Consider the following 25,811-nt stretch of genomic DNA (forward strand, 5'->3'; position numbering starts at 1 on the left):
TCATGTGTACTATTGATTTAGCCATAGTCAATGAATAAAGCAGTCTGTACTCCATTCAATGGGGCACTGCAGAACCTCATTCTCAGGATCAGGAATGTCTGTCCCAGTGATGAGACCCCACAGCAATCAGCAAATTATCACCTATCATGTGCATTTGCGGCGCGCCCCCACACCGCCGCAGGGCCGAGGGGTACCCGGAGCCGGGCCTCTGGGATCTCAGTCCTGGGGTTGTCACGGTGGCTAGACCCGGTCCGTGGCCCTGTCCGTCAGTGGGGGACGTCCGGTGAAATAAGTGGTGCTAATGGTGGTGTAGCGGTGCAGTTGTGGGGTGCAGGTCGCGGTAAATAACAAGGACACCAGGTTGCAGTCTCTTTACCTCTTTACTGGAGATCTCTGAGTCCTCAGTCCAGAACACGGTTCACCAGGCTACGCAAGTCCAGCCGGTCCAATGGCACCTCCAGAGTCCTCCTCTCAGGTGGAGATCTGTGCCTTCCTTCTAGCGCTATGTGTTGTAGTCCTTCCCTGCTGTGCTCACGGAAAGTGACCCCACAACGGTTGTGTCTGTTTCTTAAGTTCCCTCACAACTCGATTTGATGTTCCTCTGTAATCCACCCCTTCCCTGTATTCAGGTTGGAATGGCACCCGTTTGTCAGGTAGGCCTGGAGTTCTTCCGGGACCCTAGAGACGCCCCTCTCCCGCAATTGCCCCCCAAGACTTCATAGGTGATATGTGGTAGACAGCCCGCCTGAGACCGACTGTCCTGCCGCTGTTTGGAGTATGGCTTGAAGCTGTATTCTAATCCACTCCCTCGGCGTTCCGGCCACCGGTATTGCGCCTCAGCAGGGTGCTGCCTCTTTCAACAAAACCCCTGCTGGTATTCTCCTTCTGCTTGATCTCGTTTCTCACTCAGCACAATCTGCCTCGCTTCTAGTCCTTTCTTGGGCACCACCGCTAAGCTGAGCAGGCACGGTCCCGTTACGTTCTCTCAATGCCAAGCCTCTGCCAGGATCCCACCCCTGGCAGAGACCCTACAGTCTCTCCCTTCACAACACCCTCTGCCACAGGGTGTTGCTCTGTTCAATCCCGTCAGCGTTCTCTTCTAACTTCCTGCCTGACCCCCAGTTTACCCACTATGGTGGGGAGTGGCCTAATGAATAGCACCCTTAGCTCCCCCCGGAGGCCCTGCTGTGAAACATATTGGTGTCTGTGATACCTGATTGGAGGAACTCCTTCAGTGCCATCGAACGTACCATGGCTCCCCTTAGTGGCAGAGCCACAGTACTGCAACGACCAGAACTCTGGGGCGCTGCACTCCCCCCTGGTTAAACACAGTACTCCGGGACTGGGAAGAAAAACAACAATACAGATTAGCAAACAGACATACAATTTTGTTGAGTGCAAAACAATAAGTATACTTGAACAGGCTTCCCTTTATGGGAGGTGAGGACACTTTTAACGTTACAAACATAGTCAACATTATAAATTACAGGCTATACATAACTCCTGTTACCCAACCGGGTATTCTACTTAGTGCAAATTCTAGAACAATAAATTAACATTGCCTTTAAGAAACATACACTCTTAGTTTACCAAAGGCCTTCCTATAATCACATTACAGGGTAGGGTAACTTCACATTCTCCTACTTTGAACCTGCAGGACCGCCTGTCCCTATGGCACCAGACCTACTGCCTCTCCTTTCTTTTACAGGACCGCCCCGTTCAGCCAGAGCCTACTGCCTTTCGCTACTATACATAGTATAGACATAACATTCCTTTCGTTTAAAGAACTCTGAGCCAGCTCTACTCGGCTCCTTTAAGGACTCACTCTCTAACCCCTACGGGTTCGCTTTCTGTCCTTAGTAACAAAGTAACTTTCTATGGGGACGCAGGGTTTACCTTCTATCCTCACCTTCATCATTACTTCTTTACTTTCAACTACGCAGATCTCTACTTCTACCCCTGCGGGCTCTCTGCATCTTTTCCTTTCACAAAACATTATTTTCAGATTTCACAATTCAAACAATTTAAACACATATAACTTTTCATGTAAAACAGTTACATTCTTTTTCTCAAAGCATCATCATGTTACCGTTCTAAAACAGTATCGCTTTCAAGTTCAATTCCACGCATCCCCTTTAAGAGGGGACCAAGCCTTTCTGAGGTAGCTCGTCTTCTCAGCCTACAAGTCCACGCAAAGGCTCCGGAAAGGTATCTTCGCAAAGTGTCTTTTAACTAAAACCAGTAGGAAAGGTATCTTCGCAAAGTGTCTTTTAACTAAAACCAGTAGGAGGCACCCTTAAGAAGGTGCAACTATTTACAAGGAAGTTCGAATCATGCACAGTCCATGATTTCACAGTTTGTGTAACTTTTGTGCAAAACTTCAAGGAAACAGCAATAGTGACCCCGGGTCAACAAAGGGGTCACCTTTTAAAGTTTACCCTGGACGGGTTTTAGCAGCAAACAATCAGGAATAGTTAAAACAATAAAATAGCAACTATTTACATTTTCTGACAGCAATGTCTTACTGAGGTTCTGCGGAAGGTGATCTCTTTTCTGGCCTCACCAGACCAACAGATCGGCCCGGTGAGCCAGGACGCCGTTCTGGTCCCAGTAAGGATAAGATTCCCCTCCGGGGGGTCCTCCTTGTCGGCAGGTGCACACGTCCCTCTGGAGTGCGGCGAGGCTGGGCTCCTTGCGGTTCCGCGGGGCCGGGTTCTGCTGCCTTTCCTCCGGGACTATCCCCTTCTGGTGTCCCCGCAGCAGCCTGGAGGGCGATGCATCGCTGGACCCCTTGAGCGAACCAGCCCGTCTCACTGGCGTCCCTCTTCCACCTCGTATAGGTGACAGCATCTCCTGGCTCCAGGTCGCGATCAAACCCCCCGCGGCAAGGTTCCACCTCTTCTCGGTCTACCCGAACTTGTACTGGCTCTCCAATTTCTTGGATCACTCCTCTCCCATATCGGGGATTAAAGGCCACCACCACACCCCAGTGCGAGGTCGGAATCTCCGGCGCGCCAATCGAATCAATCTGCTCCGCCGGCTGGGGTCGGCTCCGCCAGGCGGCCATCAGACGCCGGAAGTGTTCGGCGTCCGGGATTATTTTCAGGTCCGGAGTCGGTAGCGTGCCTTCAGACGCGGCCAGGTGGGACGGAGCGGGGGATACTGGGGACAAGCGGATCTCCGTTGGTTGACCCATCCGAGCAAGCACACGGGCATCCTCTTTCAGCCGGCGTGCTAACTGTCGGGCCTCGGCTGCAGCCGCGCACTCTGCGGACATCGGTACAGGGGGTCGTCCCATCTGTGGCCCTGCGAGGGTCAGACCCCGCAGTGTTGGTATCTCTGGGGCTACCCCAGGCTGCGCAGCCTCAGGCCGGGCCGGGTCAGCTCCGCATGGTGCTCCGGGTGTCGCCATCTTTTTCTCCTCTCCCGCGTCTTCTTCCCGCGGTCTCTTCCGTGGGCGGCCCCGTCCCCATGGTCTCCACCCTCCGACCAAGATCAGGAGGCGTACCTCAGCTGTTGACGGGCACGTCCTCAGGACACAGAAATACTTAGACTGGGCGGCCATTGTTGTTCGCGCTCTCCAGCTTGCCTACGCCCACTTCACGCCCCTCTTCTCTTCCTGCGCTCTCCTCAGCGCTGTAATGGCGGCGGATTTTGGCGGCAACTGGCGCAGCACAGTCTTACAATAAAGTACAGTCCAAGCACAGTAAATCACAGTCTCTAGGCACACATGACCTGATTCTTCAGGCTTAAGTAGATCCTGTTCGTGACGCCAAGTTGCGGCGCGCCCCCACACCGCCGCAGGGCCGAGGGGTACCCGGAGCCGGGCCTCTGGGATCTCAGTCCTGGGGTTGTCACGGTGGCTAGACCCGGTCCGTGGCCCTGTCCGTCAGTGGGGGACGTCCGGTGAAATAAGTGGTGCTAATGGTGGTGTAGCGGTGCAGTTGTGGGGTGCAGGTCGCGGTAAATAACAAGGACACCAGGTTGCAGTCTCTTTACCTCTTTACTGGAGATCTCTGAGTCCTCAGTCCAGAACACGGTTCACCAGGCTACGCAAGTCCAGCCGGTCCAATGGCACCTCCAGAGTCCTCCTCTCAGGTGGAGATCTGTGCCTTCCTTCTAGCGCTATGTGTTAAGAACAAGGAGAAAGAAGGAGTATATTGGGTATCAAAAATTTATTAAATATATACGATACAAATCTTAACATTAATTACGTGTATGAGCGGTCAAAAATACAGACAACATATAAAGTGCATATTGGATGAGGACGGGAATCGCTCTGGTGCATGGGGCCCTAAAGGTAAACTAATCTGCACAATAGTGCAGGTAAGTAGAAGAAATGGCCATAGGCTGCCATGTGGCTGACACAAATACAAAGTAATAACATCCGTAGTCAATAATGTAAGGCCACAAGGCGTGCTTACCACTGCAGTAAAGGGGCTGCACCAAAACACCAGGCTGGGACCAGAGAGGAGACCCCCGACGCGCGTTTCGCTAACGCAGTACACAGCTGGACGCTGCTTCTGGATACAGGGCCTGCCGTCCGATCCGCGCATGCGCCGGTATTGCCGCTTGCTATTGGCCGCCTCTGGACATGTGAGACGTCACATGTCCTGATTCCGGCCCCTTTTTAAGGTCCTTCTCGGCCCCCTTATGTTCATCCCCTTGAGAAAGCTGTGTACTGCGTTAGCGAAACGCGCGTCGGGGGTCTCCTCTCTGGTCCCAGCCTGGTGTTTTGGTGCAGCCCCTTTACTGCAGTGGTAAGCACGCCTTGTGGCCTTACATTATTGACTACGGATGTTATTACTTTGTATTTGTGTCAGCCACATGGCAGCCTATGGCCATTTCTTCTACTTACCTGCACTATTGTGCAGATTAGTTTACCTTTAGGGCCCCATGCACCAGAGCGATTCCCGTCCTCATCCAATATGCACTTTATATGTTGTCTGTATTTTTGACCGCTCATACACGTAATTAATGTTAAGATTTGTATCGTATATATTTAATAAATTTTTGATACCCAATATACTCCTTCTTTCTCCTTGTTCTTAGTGGTATTATGGAGTGGGTGGCCTCGGTTCAGGCCTGAGGGCTATGTGCCCATTATTATGTGGTAACTAGCTCCTCTGTTGCCGGTCTTCCGGTCCCGGTAATATGTTCTCTGGTTGTGCTCTAGCGCTATGTGTTGTAGTCCTTCCCTGCTGTGCTCACGGAAAGTGACCCCACAACGGTTGTGTCTGTTTCTTAAGTTCCCTCACAACTCGATTTGATGTTCCTCTGTAATCCACCCCTTCCCTGTATTCAGGTTGGAATGGCACCCGTTTGTCAGGTAGGCCTGGAGTTCTTCCGGGACCCTAGAGACGCCCCTCTCCCGCAATTGCCCCCCAAGACTTCATAGGTGATATGTGGTAGACAGCCCGCCTGAGACCGACTGTCCTGCCGCTGTTTGGAGTATGGCTTGAAGCTGTATTCTAATCCACTCCCTCGGCGTTCCGGCCACCGGTATTGCGCCTCAGCAGGGTGCTGCCTCTTTCAACAAAACCCCTGCTGGTATTCTCCTTCTGCTTGATCTCGTTTCTCACTCAGCACAATCTGCCTCGCTTCTAGTCCTTTCTTGGGCACCGCCGCTAAGCTGAGCAGGCACGGTCCCGTTACGTTCTCTCAATGCCAAGCCTCTGCCAGGATCCCACCCCTGGCAGAGACCCTACAGTCTCTCCCTTCACAACACCCTCTGCCACAGGGTGTTGCTCTGTTCAATCCCGTCAGCGTTCTCTTCTAACTTCCTGCCTGACCCCCAGTTTACCCACTATGGTGGGGAGTGGCCTAATGAATAGCACCCTTAGCTCCCCCCGGAGGCCCTGCTGTGAAACATATTGGTGTCTGTGATACCTGATTGGAGGAACTCCTTCAGTGCCATCGAACGTACCATGGCTCCCCTTAGTGGCAGAGCCACAGTACTGCAACGACCAGAACTCTGGGGCGCTGCACATTTATTGTTCAACACCCTTTAAAGGAATGATAACCCTAGAAAACATGAGAGATCAACTCTCAAAATATCTGAGAATGAGAACGACTTACTGCAAGCCCCGGTACAGATAGTCTTCCTACAATTTCACAGAGGACTTGGGTCAAACCATTAAACCATTCTTGACTTTGGAACAACTAAATAGTTTGAGACTCATCTGTGTCTCTTTAAGGTTTTGTAAAATTAGTAGTATTCACTTTTTGCAGTATTTTTGTTGGCAAGCATTCTTCTTGCCATCAAACCCTGATGGAAACCTTGTAAGATCCACCTATTCAATGGATACATCACAGTTGTCATAGCTCCGATATGTTCCATGGAAGTTTTGTACATGCTCCAGCATTGGAGGAGATGGAAGGATATGAATTAGGACATCAAGACAGTTGTCACTATCGAGGGATATTCAAGAGGGATTAAAGCTGGTCATGCCTATGTGAAATGCCAAACACTAGTTCGCTCTGCAAACTTATCTTGCAAAACAACTCGGTCAAATTCATCTGACACTTTATTCCTAATGTCTGCTTCCTTATTTGTGGAAACTCATGCGAAAAGAAAATACAATCCTGTCACCGTTCTAGATTCTGGAAGATTAGATGTTTTATCGAACGCCAGTGAACCGGTTTTTTATTATTGAACATCAAGACTTGTTTATATGGATTATTCAGAGGCATGAAAAACATATTGTTCAGGCAGCAAGGTTTGATGTTTCAGTCCTTTGATGTAGGTCTAAAATAAGACCAAACAGTGTTGTATGTGAAAAAATAATGCAGTGTACAAGATCTATCTATCTCAAACTACAATGGTGCTTGAATGTTTGTGAGCCCTTCAGAATTGTTCCATATTTCTGCGTAAATTTGACCTAAGACTACATCAGATTTTCACCTAAGTCCTAAAAGTAGATAATGAGAACCACAAACTAATGAGTCTAAAATATGTTTGGGAGTGGTAAAATTATGTGAAGGTTTTCAATAAATGGGATGACAATCAGGTATGAGTGGGTGACCTGTTTTATTTAAAGAAGAACAGGGATCTAGTAAAGTCTGATCTTCTTGTATTATGGCATGAACAAAGAAGATGTGTAAGGACCAAAGAAGATGCATTGTTGATGCTCATCAGGCTGGAAAAAAGGTTACAAACCCATTTCTAAAGCGTTTGGACTCCATCAATCCAAAGTCAGATGGTTTGTGTACAAGTTGAGGAAATTCAAGACCATTATTTCCCTCCTCATGAGTGGTTAATGAGGAAAGATCACTGTAGGAGCAAGGCATCTAATAGACTATGAAGTCACAAAGGAACCCAAGATATACTCTAAGCAACTAAAGGCCAACAATCACTCCATTTAAATGTCGCTGTTGGTGATTGACAGCGGCATTTCAATAGTTAAAATCCGCAATCACAAGCTAGCGCCCATCCCTGCTGTTGCATATTGCAGCCGTCATCTGCCCTGTATAGAAAGGGCATGTGCAACCTTGCCATAATGTACATGTACACCAACCCTCCTTAAGTTTTTTTGGCAAATATGGCTCCAGATAGTTATTTCATAGTTTCATTCCAGCAGGTCTGAACCTGGATTGCTCCCTATAGATGTCATCTACTCTGTAAGTAAGGTTTTCTTGTATTCAACATTTTTCACTTCTTCTATAACTTTTTTTTCATCTTAAGGACATTATTTTATTTCTTTGGGTCAGTATAATAATTTTTGGGGGCTAACTTTTCTAGCCTTTAACCAGTTGATTTATAACATGGTGCTGTGAATAGGGGCATTCAGCCTTCGCCATTTCATGCTGGGCATTTTTGTATCTTTGCATATTTATAGGTTTATTGGTTAAAGGGAACCTGTCACCTGAATTTGGCGGGACCGGTTTTGGGTCATATGGGCGGGGTTTTTGGGTGTTTGATTCACCCTTTCCTTACCCGCTGGCTGCACGCTGGCCGCAATATTGGATTGAAGTTCATGCTGTGTCCTCCGTAGTACATGCCTGCACAAGGCAATATTGTGTACTCCGGAGGACAGAAAATGAACTTCAATCCAATATTGCGGCCAGCATGCAGCCAGCGGGTAAGGAAAGGGTGAATCAAACACCCGAAAACCCCGCCCATATGACCCAAAACCGGTCCCGCCAAATTCAGGTGACAGGTTCCCTTTAACCATATAATAGGATTGCATAAAATTGTTTTGTTCGCTATAAAATGTTTTGATTTTTCTCTGGTACCATATACTGATATATTGCCAATTGACCTTAGTTGAGGTTGGTTATTGCCACATTAAGGGCGTGAACAGCCACTGAACCATTCTTTGTTTGTTTTAATTGTTTTTAACTGTCTGTTTTGTTGGATGTGATGTGGTGTTGTTCCTAATAAAAATTATTCTTTTACCTACTTTTGGGTGTTCCCGACTTTTTCAGCATGCATCTTTCTCTCTTCTGTTTAATCCATTGTTATACAGCATGCTCCAGGTGAACCCCTTTTTGTCTGATTACTGAGTAGTGATGCCCTCTGTTTCTATCTTTTGAAAGCAGTGAAAAGTATTCATGGTGACATTTTCTCTCTTTACTTTTTTCTGTTCCTGCAGGACCCTTTTTATCATGGTAAGACCACACAGACTGAAAAGATTGCTTAGGCCTTGGATGAAGTCTAAGGTATTACCAAATATTATCATTTAGGTTTCTCGCCCTCGCGCATCATTATCTTATATATATGATATTTGTGTCACATCTAACAGATATTCTTATATCCTGTCTGTGTGTAACACGAATAATATTTATATACATCGATGGCGAGAAAACATCCAGTTTTGTAGAATTAATGTCAACTTTTACCTGGAATTTTCTCTTATTAGAGAATCTCAGGAGACAGTCGCCCCCCCAAATGCTCACGCCTACAGGAATCTTAATGTAGCTCCCCCCCGGGGATGGCTGTTCTGCAGCATGAACATCAAACAATTTTCTATTTTAGGGACTATTTATCGGGATAAGTAAAAGCAACAAATATATGGATTTGGGTTGCTCAGATACACAGTAACACTTGCGAATAGGTCCAACTCGATAACCGACACGCTTGCCTTCAAGTAGAAGGAGCTACTTTTATCTTACATTTTGATTAGGTTCCAAAGGCTAACAACACCCAGTGAATTATTAATTGGGGCAATCTAAGGATCTCATCAGTGCATGAATCATGCAGGACAGGACAGTCCATGTCCTATTACACACCACACGCAAAGGCAGGCTGCCTGCGTAACCTTACCCCAGAGGGGATTAATTACAGATGTGCAAAGAAAAGGATGTCAGATCAGTCTGCGAAACGCGTTGAATTTTGAGAAAGTGCTAAATATTATCAAGATGCTCTCGATTTACTAACACTTTAAAACTGTTCGAAAACAGTCGCCAGGAAAGAGTAGGTTAATTGTACAAAACGGCCTGAAAAATAATATGAAAGCCGCAAAAAAAAAGATAGTTATAGCATGCAAACTAGAGCATTTCCACTTCAAAAAAGAGCTAAATTTAGAAAGGCAATCAAAAATTATTGTTATTTTAATTAGGCATAGGCGTGCAATAAAAAACCTTTGTGCAACCGTGAAAAAAGTGTTTTGAAGCTGGTTTGATTATCAATCTCTCATAATAAATAGCAAATATACGGAACACATTAATTGCAATGCTCTGTTAAAAGGGATTAAAGAAACCTAATGCGCAAAATGTAACAGTGGAGCTCGATTTTCCCTGCTCCATGACGGGTTCTGATATAGATAACTCATTAATAAATAGTTGCCATTTTTATTAATTTTTAATAAGGTTCTTATTTAGGATCTACATAATTTTGAACAGCTACAAAGAGAGTATCTACCTTTTGGAGGATCTGTAGAAGCTGTATTATACAGACAGCTGATTGGTTTTATTATTTTAATAGGCACAGTGTAATATCTCATTTGCCCTATGGTGGCACTGCAGGGGAAATTAATACTCGTTGTTAGGTTCCAGGTTCCACTGTAGATTGCAGTTGATCAATGAGGATCACAGTTTAGTTTATTTTTAAAGGGAATCTGTCAGCAGGTGTTTGCTTTGTAATATGAGAGCAGGATAATGTAGGGATTATAATGGAAGTGGTGGAACCACTGTGCAGTTGACAAAGGAGGGCCTGAAGGGCCGTTACTAGGTGAACACCTGACTCTTCGCTAGAGCCCTGATGGTGGGTTTAGACTTGGCTCTGGATGCTACTCCAGGACAGACCTTGGACACACGGCATCTGGCCCCCAATGAGTGCAAGTAGTTGGAACAGCCAGGAGGAGTAGACTTTTTGGTACAGACAGGCACGGCAGGTTCTGGCAGGTACGGCAGGAATATAGACTGGCATGGCAGGTGAAGGCAGGTACAGCTGGTATACAGGCAGGCACAGCAAGTACACACAGGTACGACTGGTATACAGACTAACATGGCAGGTGCAGGCAGGTACGGCTGGTATACAGATGGGCACGGCAGGTGCAGGTGGGTACGGCTGGTATACAGGCAGGTATGGACCGGGATGGCTGGTATACAGGAACGCACAGCAGGTACGGAAAGACAGGAACAGGCAGGTACTGGCAGGGACAGACAGGTACAGGCAAATGCTGGCAAGGTTGCTCAGGCACCTTCCATCAGGTGGTAGTGCCTTAAATAATAAGAATCTCCCAGCCATTGGCTTAGGACCATTTATGAAGGCACACGATGTCCTTTTAAGGAGACCCCGGGCAGCAGCAGAATTAAGAGGAAGTGCGGGACAGGGGCCGTGGCGGTGAGTGAGTTAGCATCCCTGCCGGGGGAGGAGAGAAGTGTGCAGGGATGCCGGCACTACAGGGACAGTGACTCTGATTCCAAAGATGTGTCAGGGTGTTGCAGCTGTGATAGTATTGCAGTTTTCTCTGCTACAGATCTAGCAGAGCTGAGAATACTGAACCCTGTATAGCCTCCCACACCACTGATTGGCTGCTTTCTATCAATGTACAGTTTACACAGAAGGCTGACAATCAGTGATGAGGGCGGGGTTGGACCATGAGGCATGAGACACCTAGTCCTGTAGTGATAATCTCCTGCTGATTAAACACTGATTTTATTGAAACCGCAAAACGCAGCCTAGTAAATTGACACATTACTGGAATTAAAAAAACTTTTAAGCTAGTTTCCAGTTTACTATACCACATGATACAAGCCATTAATTTTCCTGCAATACTAACTAAGTCACCAGACTTTAAAAAAATATTGAACCTATTGAATTTTAGCAGAAATTTTAGTCTGAGCATAACCTGTGAGCCATTAAAGCCATGGTCAAATGATCATAAAACGTTGTGCAAAAAGAATCACAGGATCTAGCCGTGTGGAAGTCCTTGGTCATGGGACCAGACCATTGCAAACTTCTTTATTCCAGACAGAATCTCGGGCACCTCTTCTGATTAATAAAACACTGTTGGGGGACAAATGCGCGCACACACACAGAGCAGTATCACCTTGTAAGGATAGTGAAAGGCAGGAGTATGCGCTCACCTGGCGGTGTGAAGGCACAACACCTGTAGACGCGTGTACCTGCTGCTGACACCGTGGCTGAAGGAGAAAAACCGGACCAACACCTTTTTCAAAGTAAAAAAATACAAGTTTCAAAATATGGTTCTTGTTTTTTTACCTTGAAAAAGGTAACGAAACACGAAACTGTAAATGAGAAACCTTTTGTGTTACAAAATGGTTCTTTATTGGTTCAACGCATTTCTGCACTGGACAGGCATCTTTTTCAAAGTAAAAAATACAAGTATTAAGATAATTGTTTTTTTTTACCTTGAAAAAGGTGAAGAAACGCGTTAAGACAATAAAGAACCGTTTTGGAACACAAAAGGTTTCTCATTTACAGTTTCGCGTTTCGTTACCTTTTCAAGGTAAAAAAACTAGTATTTTGAAACTTGCATTTTTTTACTTTGAAAAGGTGTTGGTCCGGTACCGAACCGCATTGGAACAATAAAGAACCATTTTGTAACACAAAAGGTTTCTCATTTACCGCAGCGCAGCCCTTTCAATGTGATATCGTCTTCTACTCTTCTGATTAGTTGGCTCGGAGCAATCAGGGATGCTGGCAGGTAGGAGGTAGTGGTTTACAGGGCTCTGATTTGGCAGCCAATGACTACCAACGTGGCCACTGGATCTGGATTCTTGAACTCTACAATTCTCAACTTTACAAATTTTAACTCTAATTAGTATCATAACGGTGGTTAAATATAAGGCTCTGGTACTGAATCCAGGACTAAACTCTTGGACATCTGATTTTAGTTTAAGACCTCAATATAGTTTGAATTTTATATAAAGAAAAAAAATATTACAAATTTGAAATTATTTTTTTTTCCAAGGGATTTTAAAATAGAAAAGACTCAGTAAATTAGAGAAACAAATTGATTAACTGTAAGTGTGAAGGATCCTCTGTATTTGGAGGCCGCTGACCTACTTAAGCGCTTCAGTTTTCTCCTAATTAATATGTAATTAAGTAGCGAACTTTGTAAAGAGTTCCATTAAGTAAATGGCCTGTGAATGGCCTCCAAAAAAAGGAAATATAGAGATATGTCTAAAATAATAGGTGAATTAAGGGGAAGAATGAAAAATAATAATGTCCAAATATAATTATTGCTCAGTAAATAGTGCAAATCGTTTCACAGGAACCTGCAGTAATCTGTGGCTATTCGATGGGAGACGGCGAAACGTCTCCTACCTCCCGGCATCCTCAGCGGCTCTTTTGATTAGCCAGGCCGGCTAATCAAAAAAAGAACTGCAGATCCTGGGAGGTAGAAGCCGTTCTGCAATGACTCCAGTCCAACGGCCATACATTGTCGACGATTATCCAGGTCCTGTGAATCAATTTGCACCATCTGTACCCGTGAAGACAAACTATGGCGGCGATTCATCATTGTTGTTTCTCCCTTTTTCTGGAGCAATTTGCTCCTTTTTAGTGATCACTGGTGCCTTATTCTCTACATGTTTTGTGCCATGCCACAAATCATTTCCTATTTTAAGTCTTTGTTTATTATTTTTCATCCACTTTGTTTAGTCGAACGTTTTAAGCAGATTAATGAAAGCTAACAAGAAGTTCTCCACCACCGATCAAACATTTGTCAAACAGCTATGACGTTTTTCAATTTTCATTCTATTTCAACATGAAGAATAAGACCTTAATACATACTGTATGTAATAAAAGGAAACTGTCAGCAGGTTTCTGCTGAGAGCAGCATGACGTACGTCAGAGACCCTGATTCCTGCAATGTATTCATTACTTGGCTGTTTGCTGTAGTTTTGATAAATATCTAGTGCAGATTTACCATTTCTCTGAATGTTGAGCTCTGTATAACCCTGCCCACATCACTGATTGACAGCTTCTGTGTGCACTGTGCATAGGCAGAAAGCTACCAATCAGTAGTAGGGGCGGAGTGGGACTACATGACAGCAGGTTTAACTAGTCTTCTAGTGATAATCTCTTGCTGATTAAAGTTATTTCATCAAAACTACAGCAAGCAGGCCAATAAGTGGCATTTTGCTAAAACAGGGTCTTTGCCCCTACATTATGCGACTCTCAGATTCCCTTTAAATGCTGGCTTTCAGATCTCATTAGAAAAAGTAGAGGATTATTAAGCTGGTTGTCTGGCCTTGGGGTATGTATGTAACTGAAGATTTGTGAATCATCACATCGCTCACACATCACTTGCACTGCCCACTGTCGGGATTCTCTGGTGCTGGTTCCGGGAGCGGTTGGTCATGTGAGCACAATTATGCAATTTGCATACTTTCCGCCACATTCCAACCTGATGTGTCCAAACTCTCTCAATACACTTGTACAGAGGGAGGTCAGGCACATCTAGTCGGCATGTTATTATTATTATTATTGTTTATTTATATAGCACCATTAATTCCATGGTGCTGTACATGAGAAGGGGTTACATCAAAATACAAATATCACTTACAGTAAACAAAACTAACAATGACAGACTGGTACAGCGGGAAGAGGACCCTGCCCTTGCGGGCTTACAATCTACAGGATTGTGGGGAAGGAGACAGTAGGTCAAGGGTTGCAGTAGCTCCAGTGGTGTTGAGGTGGCCGTGTAGTCTTTACAGGCTGTAAGCTTCTTTGAAGAGATGGGTTTTCAGGTTTCTTTTGAAGGATCCAAAAGTAGTGGATAACCGGATGTGTTGGGGCACTGAATTCCAGAGGATGGGTGATATTCGGGAGAAGTCTTGGATGCGATTGGGTGAGGAGCGAATAAGCGTGGAGGAAAGGAGGAGGTCTTGGGAGGACCGGAGATTACGTGAGGGAAGATATTGAGAGATTAGTGTGGAAATATACGGAGGAGAAAGATTATGGATGGCTTTGTAGGTCAGTGTTAGTAATTTAAACTGGATACGCTGAGAAATTGGGAGCCAGTGAAGGGATTTGCAGAGAGGGGAAGCAGGAGTGTAGCGAGGAGAGAGATTAATTAGACGGGCAGCAGAGTTAAGGATGGACTGGAGGGGTGCGAGAGTGTTAGAAGGTAGGCCACAGAGGAGTATGTTGCAGTAGTCGAGGCGGGAGATGATTAGGGCATGCACGAGCATTTTGGTAGAGTGTGGGTTGAGGAAAGGACGGATTCTGGAAATATTTTTGAGCTGGAGGCGACAGGAGGTGGCGAGAGCTTGGATGTGCGGTTTGAAGGACAGGGCAGAGTCAAGGGTTACTCCGAGGCAGCGGATTTTGGGGACAGGGGAAAGTGTGATTTCATTTATTTTGATAGATAGATCAGGTAGGCAAGATATGCGAGAGTGAGGAAAGATAATTAGTTCAGATTTGTCCACATTGAGCTTGAGGAAGCGAGAGGAGAAGAAGGAGGATATGGCTGATAGACACTTTGGGATTCTGGAGAGCAGGGAGGTGACATCTGGACCAGAGAGGTAGATCTGAGTGTCATCGGCATATAAATGGTACTGGAAGCCATAGGACTTTATGAGTTGTCCCAGGCCGAGTGTATAGATTGAGAAGAGTAAGGGTCCTAGGACAGAGCCTTGAGGGACACCAACAGAGAGGGGGCGAGATGAAGAGGTAGTATGGGAGTAGGAAACGCTAAATGTGCGGTTGGCAAGGTAATGTGACCGCATGTATGAATATCACACACTTGCAGTCATGCAGATAACCCCTTTAATGACAGTAACCTAGTAATATTCACTGTATGCAATCCTTTGGTTTACCACAACCAAAAAAAACAAAAATAACAATGAAGAAATGAGAAGAAATAAAGAATCCCTTACTTCTGCTAATCTGGAATGTTTGTGGACCACTTCTGCTTTGTTCATAGGAGTCAACTGCTGCAAAACACTTCGGCTGTTCGTCAATGCGCGAGTTAAGCGGGCAAATTTTGTCCATCCTTTAGAGAAAAACATAAAAATGGCAATCGTAAATTGTGTAGGTCTTTAATCATTTTGGCAAAATCAACTATAAAATATACTGATTTTAGATGTTTTTGGATCATGTTTTGTTGATTTATATTGATCTCATTATTTCCTAAAAGTTATCTATAAATTAATGGAAAGATTTCTGCACATGTTTGGATTATTGAGACATTCTATGAAAGGAGGCGCTGCTAGAAAGTTTTTGCCACTTTCATGACCGCGTATGCCGAGTAGGGTCTTTTCCTACGTATGTAACCTAACCACCAGAATTAATTCCTGAATTAAGGTAGGGAATGGCGGTTTTCCCGCACTTTCCCTACAACCTCCCCTTTCCTAACTCCTCCCCCCCTTGCCGACCTCCTATCCCCAGCCGCAGCATTATTCAAAAAGACCGCCCGGCTCAAAGCAGTCATGGGGGGCCTCCACCCAGCTGCGCTTTGTTCCAGCCCCCCTCTAGAATAAGTCCTATTAAACTTTAAACTTTCCAAAATTGTGTAGGACTGGACTGATGAATGCAACTCCAAAGTTTTGAGACTTTTTTTTTTCCTGTATGAGTGAATTTTTTTTCTGTATGTAGAAGTGTCTCGTTCTTGGGTACAGGGTGATAATAGAATTTTTAGAGGGCAATACAACTGACAAGAAAATGGAAGACATCGGTGAGGATGGGATGAAGAAATTCCCTTTCTGAACCATTAGTCCAAAAAGTCAGTTTTGGAAGATAAGACATTTTTATTTGTAGCCACACATATACTTATTTGTCCTCTGCTCATGTTCTAACACAGCATGAGGTCCTCTAACTTGAATATGACATTGCAGATAAGACACAATATGATCTCCCTCTGTAAAACAGTTGTCCATTTTGACTCATGCTCTCTTATTAGAACAGTCGGCAATGACCAGAAAGTCTTCCGTTTCTTACCCCAGTGGAAATTAACAATATCACAATTTCCCCTAAAATGGCAAGTCCTAAAGAACAAGAGATGCTTTCTTTCTAGCAGCTTTGTAGAGGATCAACCTATAAAAGACCAATGTTCAATCAAGACCACTCGATAATAAAGGATGGTCTTGAACATGAGAGCACCCAGTATTATCTTCACTTTGTTAAATGAGTAAAGACTAGTAATCTGGTTTATGAAGTAGATGGCCATGTGCAGTATCACTGTGCTTGATTGGTCAGCAAACTCGCCTGACCTTAACCCCATAGAGGAAGATGAGAGACACCAGACCCAACAATGCAGACGAGCTGAAGGATGCTATCAAAGCAACCTGGGCTTCCATAACACCTCAGCAGTGCCACAGGCTGATCGCCTTCATGCCAAGCCGCATTGATGCAGTAATTGATGCAAAGGGAGCCTCGACCAAGTATTGAGTGCATTTACTAAACATACATTTCAGTAGGTCAACATTTCAGATTTTAAAATAACTTTTTCAAGCCGGTGTTATCAAGTATTCTAATTTACTGAGATAATGACTTTTGGGTTTTCATTGGCTGTAAGCCATAATCATCAACATTAACAGAAATAAACACTTGAAATAGATCACTCTGTTTGTAATGACTCTATATAATATATGAGTTTCACTTTTCGTATTGAAGAACTGAAATTAATTAACTTTTTGATGATATTCTAAATTTGTGAGAAGCACCTGTATATTTTACTGTACAACCTTTATGCATGGATTGTTGCAAAAAAATAAACAGTAATTTTACTTTCTCAATTATCTTCTAAAAAAATAATCCACTAATTTATTAAATGTATGAGATCATCACAACTTTCCGAAGTGCTTCTGGACTTTTCAGGTGCAGATTTTTTTTCATTCCTTATTTTCTTACTTGTAGGCATTTATCCTATAGAAGTTGAACATGCGGTGGCCTTGGTGGCCATGGAGAGAGGGGACCTAGCTCTGGTTTGTTCTATCCCCCTTTCTACTGGGTCATGACAAGTTGTTCTGACACCTCCATATGTCACACTCAGACGTCTGTAGAAATCGAACCAAGATTGGAACGCAGTGCATGGACTGGCCGTCAGCTCTCCCCTCCCGAACGTGACCACTTCATGTATTTCTATGCAGCTGTCACGGTCAGGTCAGGAGAGTCACCAGCCACTCCGTGCATTACAGTCTGATCTTGGTCCAATTCATACGACTTTCTGAATGTGACGTAAAATTGTAGCAATGATTCTGTTGTCACAAAATGATTGTTCAAACCAAGCACAAACGAGTGTGCATCCTTGACGTGATGTGCACATTCACACCTACTTGCTACCAGTCTATCTCTGCCCTTCTCTGGCTGCTATAAAGTCAGTCAAGCATGATGAGGGTGGAGAAAGATGCAAAACCAGAAGGTGGGGAGATGTAGTCAACTGTTTGGCCACATCAAGAGTGCAAAAAGCACCTTTTGGTGTAACCACCAGCATAACTATTATGGATGCCGTAGTTACAGTCAAATTTGGACCCTGTAGACTACTGCACTCAAAAGGTCCTTTGGCCCATAAGAGAAGACCTATGAGAATGGGAGTTGGGTCCTTGGTGAAGCCTTTGCATTCGGGCCCACAAGTTTCCAGTTAGGATACTGGGTGTAACCCATTGGCAGCTGATTTCTGACTGAAAAAGGAGACATTGAAGATGCTCAATTCTTATCAACCCCAAAAAAGGAAGTGAGGCCTCTATATGCATCAGATTGTCAGCTGATCCCATTCAGATGGCTATAATCTAATGGGTCCACAAGGAAGTGGGGAATTGAGTGTAGAGGGAGAAACAACACCAACCTCTTCTTTCTGAGATGGCAAAACCTGGCAAAGAGGTTCCATCACTTTTCTGTATCCCACTGCTTGAAAGTTAACCGGATTCACGCGTGTAAAGCTTGGTTCATACTGCATTCTAGCAGTCCGTTAGACAGACTGCGTTACACCGTGGCATAACGCGGTGTAACACAGTCCGTTAACGCTGCCATTAACCTCTATTTCGGGCGCATCGCTAGCGATGTACCGTCATTGAGTGACGGACCCTGGGACCCGAGCTGCAGCGTTTCCGGGTCCGTCAACGCTAGCGCAGATAGAGCATCTGCTAGCTCTATCTGCGCTAGTGCGATGGCATGTTGGCACTTGCGTTAAATCAGCCCGTTTAATGCATGTGTTGAACGAGCTGCTGTTAACGCAGTGTGAACCTAGCCCAAGATACATGGGGGGTGTCTGTGGACCATAATGCTTGTTCACTGTCAGGCCATTTACAGCTCATCACCTCCTTTGGAGGTGGTAGTGGCCCCTTACCTCTTGGGCCCCTGTGCATGCTCCTCTCTTCTTACAAGAAGTCAGATGCAAACAGTTTAATTTTTAAACCATTATTTACCTATATCATCATTTGAATATCAACCTAACCTATCAAACTAATGTTTTCGGAAGAAGGAAGACATTTTATTTCCAATTTCCACTTTTGTAGCCACGAGCCACTGCAAGATGTAGGGCATTCTCTCTTAGCAAAAGGTAAGCCTTGAAAATAATGCGTTCTATGCTGTAACTTGTAGGGGTCTTCCACTTAAAAGCTATTATAAGGTAGTAATAATTGTGCCTCATGAAAAAAAAATCTGAACTTCCACATAGGCAGGGACGGACTGGGACTAGAATTCAGTCCTGAAAGCATTTGAAAGCACATAGGCCCATGGTGTAGCTGCCCCTTCCCCAGATTATGGTCTCTATTAGTGATGCGCTAACATGCTTGGATAAGGTGTTATCTGAGCATGCTCTGGTGCTACCCGAGTGACTTCGATGTGCTCGAGTAATATGTATGAGTCCCCGCGTCTGCATGTCTCGTGGCTGGTCGACAGTCGTAACACATGCAGGGATTGTCTAACAAACAGGAAATCCCTACATGTGTTGTGGATGTCAAACAGCAGCGAGACATGGAGACATGCAGCCGCAGAGACTTGAACACCTTATCCGAGCACATTCGCTCATCACTAGTCTCTATTGCTTACAGAACCCTGCCTACAGGAAATCAAGACTATTAACTATATTTCCAATAATAACATTATATAAAATTTAATAACATTGCAATATAACAGACAAATATCACAAGATATACAGTGGTGATAATACTGATCATTAACCAAAGCCTCTGTACTAGAACTGATACTATCACCATACAGTGACCGTATATTGGTAGTATCAGGTCTAAATCAGTGCTCTGCAGACCACATACTGTATGTGTGTGTAACAAGGCGGCATGGGGTGGTAGTCATGGGTGAATTCACTAGGTGACAGTCAGTGAGCACCCCGGCCCCTTGCACATGAATAGACAGTTCTAGTCCCAGCCCCAAGTCACAGTGGGTTACTTCAGATGTACGGCTGCTCTCCGTGCTGGAACGGATGCACCACACATCACACTCTTTAGGGCCCAACAGTGGCAACTGATTTAATAGGTGAGGTAGAGAAGAAAGGTAACAATCCCTGAACTGTTCCTATTCACAGCAATGGCTGCAGCAGTGAAGGCAACAGCTCCCAGCTGGCTTCCAGGAGCAAAAGTCTCTTGTGAGGCACTCACACAGTCCTTGTGCCTGCTACCCGACAGTCCACTGGCAGCTCCGTTCCTTCCAGGGGGTACAGTATGCTCCCAGACGGAGAGCACGTCCTGCCAGAGGCAAGCCTGCCCGGGCACTGAACTGCCAAAAGGGACTTCCTGTTCCTTTTGGAGCCAGCTGACCCAGCCCCTTAATTAACCCCTTACTATCTCTAAGCTACATACATTATATTATACAATAGTAGAACATGAGGATAAGACAAACACAGCACAAGAATAACAATAGAACATTGCAAGACAATACTCATTAGTACATAGGTGACATATCACACGAGGCAAAGGAGAGAGGGGAGGCAAATGAGGGTTCCCGCCACCTCCTTACATGTGTACTGTAGAGGTTCTCACCAGTTATGTTCTTGCTGATTGTTGTCATTCATTTTCCTTTTTCTTTTTTATTCGGCCCAGAATGCCAATGACCTCTTCATCCATCCATCCATCCATCCATCCATCCATCCATCCATCCATCATCCCTACAAAATGTAACACAGAGACATCTTTGACTTGCTGCTTTTCCAGTCGCCTCCTCACATTCTTCCATCTCTACACAAACCACATAGTGCTACAACAAGTACCCTAGACAGTGATAATGCCCCTCTGTGCCCTGTACGGTAATATTACTCTCCTTTTGTACCTCACACAATAACAGTGCCTCCTCTGCGCCCCTACAAATAATATTCCCTCTGCAGTTACTCATAGCAATAATGCCCCCCGTGCCTCCTTATAATAATAATTGCACTGTGCCTCCTTATAATAATTGACCTTACATAGTAACATAGTAACATAGTAACATAGTTATTAAGGTTGAAGGAAGACTTTAAGTCCATCTTGTTCAACCCATAGCCTAAACTAACATGCCCTAACATGTTGATCCAGAGGAAGGCAAAAAAAACCATGTGACCTCTTATTATAATTACACCAAATGTACTTATAATACAAACACCCTTGTCCATTCTTATAATAATAATAATAATGCCCCCTGTGCTCTCCTTATAATGGCAGTGATTCCACAGTGTGCCTCCTTAAAATAATGCCTCTGAGGAGGGGCGCACATAAAAATCACAGGATCCCTATGGAAAAGTCCTTTCATGGAACAAAGGCTCAGTCTCAGAAGGGCAGACTTCTCAACTTTCGGAGAGGGATATACTGTATATCGCAGCACCTAGGCTAGGTTCACATTTGCGGTTGAGTCCGCAGCGTATCGTCTGCAACAGCAACCACATGCAAAAACGCATCAAACACATGATAACACAGCGTTTTTTATCCTCTTCAGCTTACACATGACAGCAAAAAAACGCATTTGCATGCGTTTTTACATGCGTTTGCTATTTTTATGCGCATGCGTTTGATATTTCCGGGAGGGTGTGTCTCAGTAGGCGTGTCTAAATCAGTTCCTAGACATGCGCATCTGAAGTACGCAAGCGCATCGAACGCATGCGTATGCAAAGACATGGACAGTAATGCTTTTTTTAACGCACTCATCCGCATGCGTATGCGTGCGCATTTTTGATGGAAATTTGTCGCCTCAAAAATTGCAACATGGTGCGTTAGCCGCGCCCTGCCGCACACCGCAAAAAGACGCATGCGTAAGCAAACGTGGGCGAACGCATGCAAAAGCATGCACCTGCGCCTACAATGTTAAAGATAGGAAATTAAGACGCATGCGGATGTATGCATCAGAAACGCTGTGGACACAACAGCAAATGTGAAACCAGCCTAACATAGCTATTTTGCCCCTACTGAATCCCCTCAGTGTTCTCGCCCACTACGTTATCCTTTGCTTTGCTGTCATAAAGTATGATACCCAAAAAAATGCTTCAACACAGAATAATGTTCCCACACTGTTCCACATACACAGTATGTTGGCCCCACAAACACCACACAGTAAAATGGTCAACACTGCCCCCCCCCACACAGTATGATGGTCACCCCAGCCTTCCCACACATTATGACGGACAGCACAGCCTCTCCACGCAGTATAATGTCCACCACAGCCTTCCCACACAGCATGATGGTTCCCCCACACATTATAATGATATTAACCCACAGCTCCCTACACAGTTTAATGGTCACTACACACAGTATGATGGTCTCCACAGAGTATGATGGTCCACTCCTCAGCCTTCCATATAGTGTGATGTTCCCCCCACACAGTAAAATGGTCTCATCACAGCCCTCCATATAGTACAATGGTTTCCCACAACCCCAGTACAGTAAGATTGTTCCCTAAAACGCCCCATATAGTATGATGGTCCCCGTACAGGCCCCTATGTAATATGTTGGTCTCTATATGGCATGATGGTCCACCCACAACACCTATGCAGTATGGTGGACCTCTCACATAGTACTATATGCCCCCCACAGCCCCAGTACAGTATGATGATTCCCCCACAGCCTTCCATATAATATGATATCCTTCACGGCCCCATGGTCCTCCACAACCCCAATACAATATGATGATACCCCACAGCCACCATATAGTATGAAGATTCCCCACAGTCCTAATTCATTATGATGGTTCCCCACCTCCCCAATACAGTTTGATGGTTCTCCACAGACCTCCATATAATGAGTATTTACACCTACAAGAAAAAACCCAGCTATGGATACCTAAATAAATATACACAAAATCTATATATCACTAATTGTGTACAATGTATTTGTGCACAAGAACCATGCCAGAAATAGAGGTATATAATCAATGCAAAATTTATTATTCCAAAATTAAAAACATAAATAGACAAAAATGAATAGGAGACAGCAGTTAAAGATAACTAATGTGCAAAGATGACAAAAGATGGCAACAAGTGCACTGATAAATGACACAGAAAAATCCTGCTGTAGCACTGCACTGCCAAAACGTCACAGTAAATAGTCAGAAATCGTGATACAAGAGGGATTTTTTTGTATATGAAGTGACTTGATAAATTAGCCTTAAGAACCTACTACTAAATGAATGAAAGGCATATTGCACGATCCCTAGGCAGTTAAGGAACAATCCCCATGAATAAAATTAAGGCGTTATTACCTTGGGACATTTTGCAGGATAATGCAGGCGTGCTATCAGAACAGAAGGGCCTCGACGCGTGTTTCATCGCCGTGGCTTCATCAGGAGGCGACGGCGGCGCCACGGCGGTGAAACGCGCGTCGAGGCCCTTCTGTTCTGATAGCAAGCCTGCATTATCCTGCAAAATGTCCCAAGGTAATAACGCCTTAATTTTATTCATGGGGATTGTTATCTTTAGCTGCTGTCTCCTATTCATTTTTGTCTATTTATGTATTTAAATTTGGAATAATACATTTTGCATTGATTATATACCTCTATTTCTGGCATGGTTCTTGTGCACAAATACATTGTACACAATTAGTGATATATAGATTTTGTGTATATTTATTTAGGTATCCATAGCCGGGTTTTTTCTTGTAGGTGTAAATGTTGTGGCATAGAGGTATGTTCTCTGTTGGCCAAGAGGACGTTTTTGTATAGGTTTACTCCATATAATGAGTGTCTCCCACAGGCCTTTGTATAAAATGATGGTAATCCCAGAACCCGATTACAGTATGATCGTCCCTCCACAACCCCAATACAGTATGATAGACCTACCACACAGCATTATATGCCCCCACAGCCCCAATACAGTATGATGGTTCCCCCCACATCATACTATATAGTATATTGGTCCCCCACAGCGCCAATACAGTGTGATGGTCCTCCCACAGCCTTCAATATAGTATAATGTCCTTAACAGCTCCCCATATAGTATATAGTCAAAGAAAAAATGAAGCCGCACTGCCGCTCATTTTCAAAGGAACGGTTGATCTGTATGTTATATTCATAGAAGTCTTTTGCCTCGTTGCATTGGAGGTGCTTGCAATGAAAAAAGTCCACAAGAATGCAATAATGAGAAGAAAAAATGCAATAGCACTCACCAATGAGGTGCAATAACGGTCCTTTATTGAAGAGACGGGTACACAAACGACATCTTCACGGCAACGGGGGTGAGAAAAGGAAGTGAGCAGGGGATGACGACGGCAACTGTTTCGCGCTAATCCAGTGCTTCTACGGGTCACGTAGAAGCGCTGGATTAGCGCGAAACGGTTGCCGTCGTCATCCCCTGCTCACTTCCTTTTCTCACCCCCGTTGCCGTGAAGATGTCGTTTGTGTACCCGTCTCTTCAATAAAGGACCGTTATTGCACCTCATTGGTGAGTGCTATTGCATTTTTTCTTCTCATTATTGCATCCCCATATAGTATGATGGTCCCTTCACACAGTATAATACTCAACAACTCCAATACAGTATGATGATCCCCAACAGCCCTCATATAGTTTGAAGATTCTGCATTGAGGGATTTGGGGGCACATCATACAGTGTGGGGGGACCATTATACTGTATTGCGGTGGTGGAGGGACCATCATAAAGTAATGGGGTTGTGGGAGGACCATAATACTAAACAAGGGCCTGTGGAGGACCATCATACTATATGGGGGCCTGTGGGGGTCAATTATATGGGGGTTGGGGGGAACCCATGAAGACTATGAAGAGCTACTAATGAGTCTGCGAAATCTTGGATATAGAATGAGTATCAAGATTCACTATTTACACAGCCATTTGGACTTTTTTCCAGAGAACCTTGGGGATGTGAGCGAGAAACAAGGGGAGCGTTTTCATCAGGACATTAAAACAATGGAAGAACGGTATCAAGGCCAGTGGGACTCACATATGATGGCTGACTATTGCTGGAGCTTGATGAGAGACAACCCAGAAGCTGTACCTCACAGATCAGCCAAGAAAAGAAGGTTTGAATAGCTGCCATTTGTCAATCATCTGTGTGCCATATATATGTGTTTTTATATTTTGTAGTTTAATTCTGTAAGTATATTTGATTTGCTGTACATAGACTTTGTAATCTTTGTTATTCCTTGATTAAAAATATACAAAATGTAGTATTGAAAATCATGTGTTTTTATCATAAAATATTAGGAGTAATTTTCATCAAAAATTGAAAATATCTCGAAATCCGGATGTGATAGCCAAAAACGGAGTTCATATTCGTAATCAGCAGCCAAAATTGACTTAAAATATGTTTTAAAACCTTTTGCCAGAAAAATTGCGTTGACCAGTGTTATTATCCCCTTAATCCCATATGACGTACTATCCCGTCGAGGTGGGGTGGGCCTTAATTCCCACCGACGGGATAGTACGTCATATGCGATCGGCCGCGCTCACGAGGGGAGCGCGGCCGATCGCAGCCGGGTGTCAGCTATCGCAGCTGACATCCGGCACTATGTGCCAGGAGCTGTCACGGACCGCCCCCGGCACATTAACCCTCGGCACACTGCGATCAAACGTGATCGCAGTGTTCCGGCGGTATAGGGAAGCATCGCGCAGGGAGGGGGCTCCCTGCGGGCTTCCCTGAGACCCCCGGAGCCTCCTCCTATCCCTGCAGGCCCCGGATCCAAAATGGCCGCGGGGCTGCATCCGGGTCCTGCTGGGATTACTTCCGGGTCCAGTGCAGGCGCTGGTAAGCCTGCAGCGCTGTCAGTCAGATCGCTGATCTGACAGAGTGCTATGCAAACTGTCAGATCAGCGATCTGTGATGTCCCCCCCTGGGACAAAGTAAAAAAGTTTAAAAAAAAATTCCTAAATAAAGAAAAAAAAATATTCCCATAAATATATTTCTTTATCTAAATAATAAAAAAAACAATAAAAGTACAACGACCAAAAATATAAAACTGTCCCACTAGTTAACCCCTTCAGTGAACACCGTAAGAAAAAAAATAAAACGAGCCAAAAAACAATGCTTT

General features: G+C 44.6%; 1 protein-coding gene across 2 annotated transcripts in view; it reads right to left on the reverse strand.

The window, feature by feature from the left end:
- KCNH5 (potassium voltage-gated channel subfamily H member 5) overlaps nucleotides 1-25,811 on the reverse strand; it is a 537,229-nt gene that overhangs the window by 334,173 nt on the left and 177,245 nt on the right. For both annotated transcript variants that reach the window (XM_077265846.1, XM_077265855.1), the window contains one exon: nucleotides 15,295-15,410. In XM_077265846.1, coding sequence (XP_077121961.1) covers nucleotides 15,295-15,410 — 116 coding nt within the window. The remainder of the gene's footprint in view (nucleotides 1-15,294; nucleotides 15,411-25,811) is intronic.

The sequence above is a fragment of the Ranitomeya variabilis genome, chromosome 1, assembly GCF_051348905.1.
Source record: "Ranitomeya variabilis isolate aRanVar5 chromosome 1, aRanVar5.hap1, whole genome shotgun sequence".
NCBI lineage: Eukaryota > Metazoa > Chordata > Amphibia > Anura > Dendrobatidae > Ranitomeya > Ranitomeya variabilis.